General features: G+C 34.3%; 1 protein-coding gene across 3 annotated transcripts; it reads left to right on the plus strand.

Moving 5' to 3' along the window:
* The first annotated feature begins 2,227 nt into the window (after positions 1 to 2,227).
* LOC147859790 (CBL-interacting protein kinase 23-like) lies at positions 2,228 to 7,097 on the plus strand. Of its 3 annotated transcripts, none has more exons than XM_087324302.1 (14): positions 2,228 to 2,824; positions 3,581 to 3,643; positions 3,902 to 3,994; positions 4,325 to 4,432; positions 4,536 to 4,616; positions 4,720 to 4,773; positions 4,924 to 5,049; positions 5,169 to 5,258; positions 5,441 to 5,569; positions 5,761 to 5,871; positions 5,975 to 6,088; positions 6,188 to 6,244; positions 6,636 to 6,710; positions 6,810 to 7,097. In XM_087324302.1, the coding sequence occupies exons 1-14, from the start codon at positions 2,639 to 2,641 to the stop codon at positions 6,891 to 6,893; spliced, it is 1,371 nt and encodes a 456-aa protein (XP_087180428.1). In that variant the 5' UTR covers positions 2,228 to 2,638; the 3' UTR covers positions 6,894 to 7,097. The 3 variants fall into 3 exon arrangements, with proteins under 3 accessions (XP_087180428.1, XP_087180429.1, XP_087180430.1); XM_087324303.1 differs by having other exon boundaries at positions 3,902 to 3,973; XM_087324304.1 differs by lacking the exon at positions 4,325 to 4,432 and having other exon boundaries at positions 3,902 to 3,973.
* The last annotated feature ends 3,497 nt before the right edge of the window (positions 7,098 to 10,594 follow it).

Below are 10,594 nucleotides of genomic sequence, written 5' to 3' on the forward strand. Positions count from 1 at the left end.
TAGGGTAGTCAACTAAATATATAGAATGAAGTTTTGGTTTTAGACTTGTAAAAAAGGAGATTGTTAGGTCTTACTCAATTTTGAAAAGCAAAAGCAAGTATTAAACTTGTGAACCTTCAACATCACATAAGTTAGATTTCAATTATAATTCCAAGTTACCTATGGAGCTTTTATGAAACACTACAAATGCCCCCCTCCCCCTTCCATGTTGAATTAAAGAATCACCTTTTGAATGGTATCATTTTGCATGTAAATAATGTATTTCCACAAGCCCTTTTGTTGGATTCGAATATTATTGTATATGTTCACGAGCATCATTAAGTGCGTAAGTGAGTGAATTAAGGTCAAATTCTGCTATTATATTTAGTTTCAATGTTACTTTTTACGTGTCAATTGAAGATTAAGATTTTGGTGCATACTACGTGTTAGATTTGGCAAAATATCGCATCACCAAATATTTATGTGTTGAGCACATGTATGTAAGCATTGAAAATATGTTTTCTAAACAAACAAGTCCAAGTGTCTATTTTGTGTGGTGTAGAGAAACAATTGCATGTGCCGAATTTGTTCTATTGATCCTACATTGTTAACAACTCAAAATTCGCAGCTCTAAATTAAACCCTAATAGAATTGAGCCCCTCAAAGCAACAATGTACACAAATGTTTATTGAGGATCAAACATTAATATGAATTAAAGGTTTACATAGTTATGTAATCTAGTAATATCCAACAATATCTAGATGTAAAAGTTAGACACAAACTAGAGAATATCCATCGCATTAGAATTTGTGCTATCTTCGTGCTTTGTTTGTGGTAATGTACTTTATTATATATACATACATAAGCCTATAGACCAACGACGTGTCATAATTTGCAATAGATTTCTTGTAATACACACAATGAAAGGACAAAGAAAAGCATTATATTATGATACTAAAAGAACGAGTGTTACATTTATCGTCAATAGACGAAACGTTAATACTGGAGAACACACATAAAAGGGTGCTATGATCCACCATATCACGTCTTGCGATGCAATTAAGTAAAATAGAAAGACAATAGACGGTTTAAAATTAATGCAATCAAGTGAGGAAGGCAAGAAGGATGCAATGGAGCAAGTAGGTGAAAATTCCTATCATAAGTGTCCAAGATACAACACTTGATAACAACATGTGATCATCTCCACAAAAGGGCTTATTCAAGAGTCAAGACCACAAATATATGGTGCATGTGAGCACTTAAAGATCGAAGACTACAAGACAAATGGAACAAGCAAAGAGAAATACCATAGGGAAACAATGTCGGGATTGATTGATTGTGTGTGTGTGTGTGTGTTTCAGATGGAAATGTGTGGAGCAAGTCATAAGAATGGTAGTGTGTGAAGTGAGTGAGCGAGGTTGTCGTGAAGCAAGAGATAACACACCGAGATTTCATCCATGTCTGGCTTTCGAGGTTACAAACGGATAGGAGGAACAAGTTAAGCACATCCAACATAAAAAGTAGAGAACAAATGGCAGGGACTCCTTCAAGTCGAGATAGCTTTGGTTGAAAGAGGGAATTGTTGACATGGGAATGGGTGGGTCAATGGGGTTTTTTATGGCCGAGAGAGAGTAGAAGCAGGGCAAGGTAAGGCGGGCGGGCGGGAACAACAAACAACAACAACAACAACAACAACAAGATCGTGTGAGTCGTGACACGTGACCAAGTTCCAAGTGTCGACCATGACAGACGTATATAACATAAGAAATGGCCGTGACCAAGTTCTAGGTGTCGACAATGATAGATGTATATAACATAAGAAATGATCGATTCGGTTTTATAGAGATTACTGAAGAATGTTTTGTTTGTTTGTGTGTTTGTTTGTGCATATATAGAGAGGAATTCAAGAATCAAAACATTAGTAGCAGTTAAAGACATTAAATGTGTATATACTATGTATGTACATACATACATATAGTTGTATATGTTACATATTGTAGAGATACATACAAATCAAATGTTTGAATAGATCCATTGTCCTTTCCTGGAACAGAACCAGAATCAGAACCAGAACCAGAACAGAGAAAGTTTGAAATTTGAAAGGGGGGGTTAAGAGTTAAGAAAGACACAGACAGACAGACAGATAGATAGACATAGAGAGAATCAGAGAGAGAATAATCTTTAATCTTTCTTTCTTTCTCTCTTTCTATCTCTTGTATGTATGTATGTATAACAAATCGCCCACAAATCTATTTCTCTTCTCTCCCCCCTGCTCTGTTTCTTCTCCTCCTTCCTCAATATAGCTAGTTGGGTATAGCCAGGTAGGCAAGAATGTGTATAGATCATGTATTGGCTCCAACTGGTCAGATTTCCCCCTCTGCTCATCTTACTATAGTCGATAACAATGGAGTAGAAGAAAAGTGAATGATGAAAGAGTTATTCACAACCATGCAGTGAGCTATTATTTCATTTTCTCTTGAAAGAATTGTAGTTTTCTTGGGGAAAGATTTGCCCTCTTAATACATTACAAGATCGAAAAAAACAGAGTCGAGACACAGACTAACTGAATGACAACAGTGATTGATCAGAGAGAAATGGACGATAATGATTCCATTTTTTCTTCAAAGGAATTTGTGATATTTTCCGCTTATCAATAATAATGAGTGATAAGAGTAATTCGAGATCAGGCGGCCGGACCCGAGTGGGAAGGTTCGAGCTCGGTCAAACCTTAGGTGAAGGAAACTTTGCCAAGGTTAAGTATGCTAAGAACATGGAAACTAGCCAACATGTTGCCATAAAAATCATTGATAAGGAGAAGATCTTCAAGTGTAAGATGGTAGACCAGGTGTGTAATTGCCATTTTTCCTTCATTTTTTAAAACTTTAGCTACTTAAATTTCCTATATATAATGACTTATTACTGTTGGTGTAATTTGATCCACATATACTCAATTGGGTTTTTTGGTTTTCTTCTAGAATTGCTGTAAATACTATAATCATGCAACAGTTTGTTTGTTTGTAGATTAGATTAGATTAGATTGGATTAGATCTTCATATTTGTGTAGATTTCATTGGAACCTTAGCATGGAAGAATGGCCATGGTTATAGGGCAATTGGGTCAGATGTGTATAATATTAGTTTGGATCTGAAGATTTATCATTGGGGAACAATGGAATCATATTTGTAGAGTAGGTCGGATCTAAGTATTCAAGAATGATCATCGTGATAGCATAATAAAATCATATGTGCTGATTAGGTTGTCTCTAAATATGGAAGAATGATCATCATAGAACAACAAAGTTCTGATGTCCCTCAAACAAACATACAGAAAAAAACAAAAGGTTTCTATATTGTTTTTTCTCTTACACACTCTTGAATGTTTATGGTTGATGAGATTGGTATGTCTCAAAAGTTATATTTTTAAGTTGTAGAGAAATGGGATCATTGGTGCTGTTTTTCTTTGATATGTATGTATATATGTTATGAAAATGGCCAACTCCCATCACAAACTACGAAGAGTCAATTGTTATTGTGATACTTATCACTTGTTTCCTACTTGATTATATAATGTGAAGTCTCTTTTGTGTGTGTGTGTGTGCCAGATCAAAAGAGAAATATCCACAATGAAGCTAGCTAGGCATCCAAATGTCGTGCATCTTTACGAAGTGAGTAGCGGCACACAAATCGTAAATTACAGTCATTATCCTGATTGGATGGAGCTCAGTGGGTTGTAGCAGCAAGGCTACTCTGTCACTATATACATATTACACAAAATATAAATAGTATATTGTGTGATTGTATATTTATGCATTAGCCTAATCCTAGAATGTTTGAAGTGCCAAATATTTTTCCTAATCTTTACGATGTCAAATATTTTTAACTAGATCCAAGCCCTGAAATATCTATTCCTTGGTACATCTCAGGTAATGGCTAGCAAGAGAAAAATCTATTTTGTGATGGAACTTGTTACTGGAGGCGAACTTTTCAACAAAATTGTAAGTTACAAATGCTTACATGTTATTTCTAATTTTGTTAGCCTTCATGGGGAGTAGGTAGGCCATTCCAAAATACCGCCGATCTTTTCTTTATTTCATCGAAATATCTCCAAATTTTTGCTATTTACCCAAACACTTGTTCTACTCCAGGGAGAGTGAAAAACAAGAGATAAACCAATCATAATAAATTAGAGCTAATTTTGGGATTGACTGAGGGGCATTTTAAAGGAAATTAATGAAAATATGGGGGCATTTGGAGGAAATAAAGAAAAAAATTCAGAAGCGTTTCTTTCTCCCCCTTGTGTTTGTATCATATCTTACTGAAATGCAGGAATCCATGTTTTCAAACAGAATAAGGAGAAGAGGCTGAAGGAAGATGAGGCAAGAAAGTATTTTCAACAACTTATTAGTGTTGTGGATTATTGTCACAACCAGGGCGTGTATCATAGAGACCTTAAGGTTTTGGAGTTGACAAAGAAACTGTCATTTGAGAATATTTATTTGGTTAATATACTCTCTAATGCATATTGATAAAGGTTTTGCATTCTCTTGTTTGTTTCAGCCAGAGAATCTCTTGCTCGATTCAGTTGGAAATTTAAGGATCTCAGATTTCGGTCTAAGCGCATTGTCACATAATTGCCGAGTTAGTTTTTTTATGGTTTTGTGTGAATCAAGATCAGTCATGGAATCACTACTTAACTAAGGAAGAGTATTTGTATTATTTCTAACTAGTTATTTGGCCACAGGAAGATGGGCTGTTTCACACTACATGTGGTACCCCGAATTATGTTGCACCTGAGGTATGTTTTTCATAGATGTGGTTTAACAAAAGAGAAGCAAAAAGAATAAAAAACAGAACAAAAAAGATGTGCGTTGATGATGTACAAAAAGTTGGATTTATGTTTTTATATGCCTATATCAATTCAATTGAAAGTTGAAAATGTTTATAGGTGATTGTAAATAGAGGGTATGATGGGGCCAAAGCAGATCTCTGGTCCTGCGGTATCATTCTCTTTGTTCTCTTGGCAGGCTACTTACCATTTGATGATAAAAATCTAATAAATTTGTATAAGAAGGTATTATTATTTTTGTTCTGATTCAACACTTTTTAATTGTCAAGAGAGAAAACTAAATTGTTCATTTTGTGGGGTTACTTTTTTGCTTCTCTAAATTGTGACAATTCATTTGGTAACAGATCTATAAAGGCGATTTCTCATTTCCAGCATGGTTTTCTTCAGGAGTAAAAAAGTTGATCTCTAAAATACTGACACCGAATCCAAAGAATGTAAATATTTCTTAATCACACCTTATATTCTCTTCTATTGTGTTTAACTTAACTTGAGTGAGATAAGATCTATGAAGTTACGTTAAACACAATACTTTTTTATGTGATGTTAAAAACTCTTGTTTTATTTGTATTTTTTCTAATTTGTTTATTTTTTCTTTTTCTTAACATGGTTTTTGTAGCGAATTACTGCAGCTCAAATCTTTCAAGATCCATGGTTTCTAAAAGGTTTCATGCCAATCAAGCATCTTGAGTTTGGGAATGGGAATATTAACACTGATGATGTAGATGATGTTTTCGATGATTCAAATGTGAGGATCAAAATAATCTAGTTGTTTCTTGAATCACCTTTAGAGTTAAAAAAAATCATTGGAGCAAAAAAATAGGCATCAGCATTATTAGATATACATTTTTACAACATTTTTCCACACACTCTAAAATTATTTTGGGTTAAAGTTCTTTTAGATTAGGATATCTAATTTGATTACCATGTCACCTTCAGGCAACTCTTGTCACAGAAGAGAGAGTGACAAAACCTACAACATTGAATGCTTTCGAGATCATCTCCCTCAACAAGGGTCTGGACCTCTCAGGATTGTTCGAAGATATAGTGGTTTGTATCTATGATTTGTATTTAACAGATGAAGATATCATTTAAGCAAGTCGGGTATAATGCTTGAGGCTCACTTATTCATAACCAAACCATTTATTGCTAGAATCTCAGGCAACATATCCATTTCGCATCAAAGCATCCGGCACCTGAGATCATATCGAAGATGGAGGAGACAGCTAAACCACTAGGATTTGATGTTCACAAGTGTAACTATAAGGTCAGTTATATGTAAGTTGAGCTTTATTCTATACAATTCCGAGGTTTAAGAGGGATGGTTCTTGAAGGTCTTTTTCTCTTTCCTTTTCTTGTGTTGTAGATGAATTTGCAGGGGCCTAGGACAGGGAGGAAAGGTCATTTATCAATCTCAACTGAGGTTAGGCATACATATACAAAATAAATAAATCTTCCTCAATAGTAAAATGACCATACAAGGTGCATGAAAAGGATATGAAACATCGATAAAGATTTTCGTAACAAACTGATTTTGTTTTTTACATCCACACACTGATGTATGCACACATGCATTCATGTATCCATGCATTAAGGGAACACATGCATACAGGCATGCTCTCCATGGACACAAGCCATGCAAATGCCTCCATGTTCTACATGGAAACACATAGATACAGCCATGCATACATACATTCATGTATCCCTGATGGACACATCAATCATGCATGTATTCATCCATTCAATACATCCAATACATGTGTGCATACATGGCCTTGTTAACGAATTTTGTGATGTGTTGGTTTTTTTGAAAGGTATTTGAGGTTGCTCCTTCATTTTACATGGTAGAACTACGCAAAGCTAGTGGCGATAATTTGGAATATCATAAGGTTTCTCAAACATTCTTAATTGTGTTATTTCTTTTTCTTTGATCGATACCACATTTAATGTGTGATAGTTAAAGACTCATTGTTGGTTGAATGTTGTAGTTCTATCAAAGTTTCTCATTGGGTTTGAAGGATATTGTGTGGAGAAGTGATGCCGAACAAAACTTACATGAGCTGAAGGCATAACAATTTCAACAAGTAGTTTTATATGAAAAGACAAACATCCCCTTACCCATCATGTGAAAGCAACTAACATGTCTAAATTGTAAACTAGTGTCCTAATAGGTTTTCATATAAAGGCTCGACATTGTCTCCTATCAATTCTATTGAAATTTGTATTGTATCCATCAGGGAATTGATTCAATATGTATACATTATATGATGGTTCTCAATGTTTTTCAGCTCCCATGACAAGAATATAATATAATTGTCCTAGTAGTAATGTAATCAAAGATTCCGTGGCAATAATATTTATCGTCTTTTCTTTAGCCATAGAACTCTTTACCAGTGTTCATCTTGAGCTTGTGTATATTATCACAATCAACATCAACATGACAATGTTATATCTCAATAAACCATCCATCTTTCAAAACAATCTCAAGATCATGATTCTTACTATGCAAGTACTTGGCCATCAAATCCAAGACAAAACAAAACGGTTAAGCATGCTTGCATAATAAATTTGTCGATATTTCTGTTACAAACTTATAACATCCCTCAAAACAACCTTAAGCAACACAATATGGTGTTTGAATTAAAATTTTATTGGGAGTTGGCATTGAAAACATACGGAGTCATAAATGTGTAACTTCAATATCTATTGTCCATTACTATGTGCAACTTGTCCTCTTTTGAAGGTATTTCCAAAGCTAGACATTGTTAAATGAAATAATGTCCTATGCTTTGGTTTTAACTTCCATATTGTCCTATCTAATCAACATGGAACAGAGCATGCATGGCTAACGCTAAACATGCCTACAAAATGAATTCTTTGATATTAACCTTGCAACATTTATACATCAAAACAATATTAAGCAACACAATATGGTGCTAAATTGACTTTCAATTAAAATTTTTCTGGGATTTGGCATTGAAAATAAGGAGTAATAAATGTGTAACTTCAATTTCTATTGACCACGGTTACATTTATAAATGTGTAACATTTATACTATGTTAGAGAACTACGGTTACAGTTATGCTCGTAACAACTACAGTTCCGTTGTCTTGGGTGACACCTAACATGTTGTACATTTATAATTTCATGTCCTATGTATGTAGGAAACATTCAATTAATTCACACACACACACACACACACACACACACACACACACACACACACACACACACACACACACACACACACACACACACACACACACACACACACACACACACACACACACACACACACACACACTAGTAACCACAATGTGATTCTTTTGTGTTGAGATACAATAGATAATGACAATAGCCATGCAAAATTTGCAAAATCTCTATGCAATGTGACTATATACACATTTATAAATTGCAGAGGGGTAATAAACATTCTTTTCCAAGAACACACAATATGTATGTATATTGGGAGAAAGCTAAATATTTATTTATGTAATAACTCTTAAATTGCCATACTTTGACTTATCATTTCCTTCATGTTATAATGCATTAGGAAACATGATCCATATGAATATCTTCCAAAGGTACTCAAGAAGGCAACATTCATAATTTTGGGCTTTCTTAAGAGGCTACACGTTTTTAATTTGTCGTTCTTTTATGCTCGGAACAATACAACTCTTATAGACTATGTGAGTTTGTGTGATGAGGGTTTCAGGAGAATGTTTCGACCTTCTTTAATTCATTTTCATTAGTGACATGATGTGTGTCACTAATGACTTCCTTCATGATTGGTGTCATTAGTAACATGGAGTATGTTGATGACAGGATAATGTGCAATATCTTATTGCATTACATTGTGTAATATCTTGCATATGTTCATTACATACCCACTTTGGAGAGTTTATTTTTGATCTTTTACCACTTTGGAGAGTTTATTTTTGATCTTTTATATATTATTACTGTGTGTCACCCAAAAAAAATGTATTATAGTTTTTTTCAAATCATGCATTGAGTTATACTTTGGCACTTTATTAAGTAGGCAGCTAGATGTTATCTTCTACATATATATTATTTGTGTCACACAAACAAAAATGTATTATAGTTTTTTTTAATCATGTATTAAGTTATACTTTGGCACTTTAGTAAGTAGGCAACTAGATGTCTAGTTCCCCTAGTCAAGAGTAAAGGCCATGCATTGCCACATTTTGTTGCTTGTCATAAGTGGAATACTTCACACACAAGAATCATGATGTGTTGCGGATCTAACCCACTCATATCAACCATGAAAATTTTAAATTTGAGGAATCAAATGAACACGATGATGGAATGCTATTAGTAGCTATACACAATGAATTTCAAGTCTCATGGTAACGTGGACACATTGTGTGCTTCTTCTAAAGTAGAAGACACGTGGCATGACTAGACTTACCAACATAAAATGAGCGAAATAAACAACAAATATTATGGTTCCAAATTCTAATTGGTCGTAGCTATTTTATGTCGAAAACCTAGGGGGGCATGAATGGTGGCAAACCATATTATGCCAAGGGAAGTGATAAAGTGTCCTATAACATATATTAGTATGAGAGAGATAGAGAATAGAATAGATTCTTTATCGTTTACGAGGAAGGGTTGTTAAGTGATGGCAAACCATATCATGCCACGGGAAGACATCAACGATCCAATAGTATATGCTAATATAATCTTAATGTGACTCCTTCAGAAGAAACAGGGTAATGAGTTGGTAATAAACACTCTATATGTGAAAATAATGCACCTCATCATCTTTCTTGGTGGAGATTTGAGTATGACACTTAATTATCATTCTCGTCTAACAAGTCAATATACTTCTCACCCACATCATACTTGCACTTTGAAAAGCAACACTTCGACCACCATAACATTGAATAACATTAATCTCATTGCCCATCCTTGAGTATTAGTTTTATTGCATTTCCACTTGTTTTCCGATGGAAAATCAAGGCCAAGATATTCAGAGCTTTGCACAATTTGTATTGGTCCTATATTGTAACTTTGAATATAAAAGTGGGGTAATATCTTGGTTGAATTGCTTTTCTTGCTATTATTTTTGTTTTGTACACGTTAACAATAAGCCCATTGATCTGATACATACACACATACATACATACATAATCTTGTTTTGTACACGTTAACAATTAGCCCATTGAAGCAGGTATCCGTGTGTTTGGTTGACATACATATACACATACATACATACACACACACACACACACACTACATGTACCTACACACTACATGTAAATAGACATGTATATGTACCTTCACACTACATGTACATATGTATACATGTAGATGTAGATGTAGATGTAATGTTCTACCGCATCTTCTAATATGTACAATTTCTATTTGTTAAAAAAGACAAAGCCATGACTTTTCTCGTAAGATGATGGGGTTTAGGGCATGGAGGGAGACATGAAAGAAAAGTATTTTTAATAGTCCATGGGATATATTATGTGCAATGGAACATAAGGATTATACTAAGTCCGGGTCTTCTCTTCAACATAAACAATGCCATGTCTTTTATGTTGGAGTCATTGGAGGACTTTATTCAGGTGTAATTCTTATTGTGAGGGATAGATTGTTATCGATAGCGGTTCAAAAAGACGTAAATGGTCGATTCTTAGTGGTTGAAGTTAACTATGAAGGAGAAAGGATTTGGATGGTTAGTATTTACGCACCAAATGTTGCAGGGCAGCATATGGATCTTTGGAGATGTTTAAATCAAGTTTTA

Source organism: Azolla caroliniana, unplaced genomic scaffold (genome assembly GCF_043228905.1).
Source record: "Azolla caroliniana isolate FFs.n. ecotype wild unplaced genomic scaffold, voAzoCaro1.0.p SCAF_9, whole genome shotgun sequence".
Lineage (NCBI taxonomy): Eukaryota > Viridiplantae > Streptophyta > Polypodiopsida > Salviniales > Salviniaceae > Azolla > Azolla caroliniana.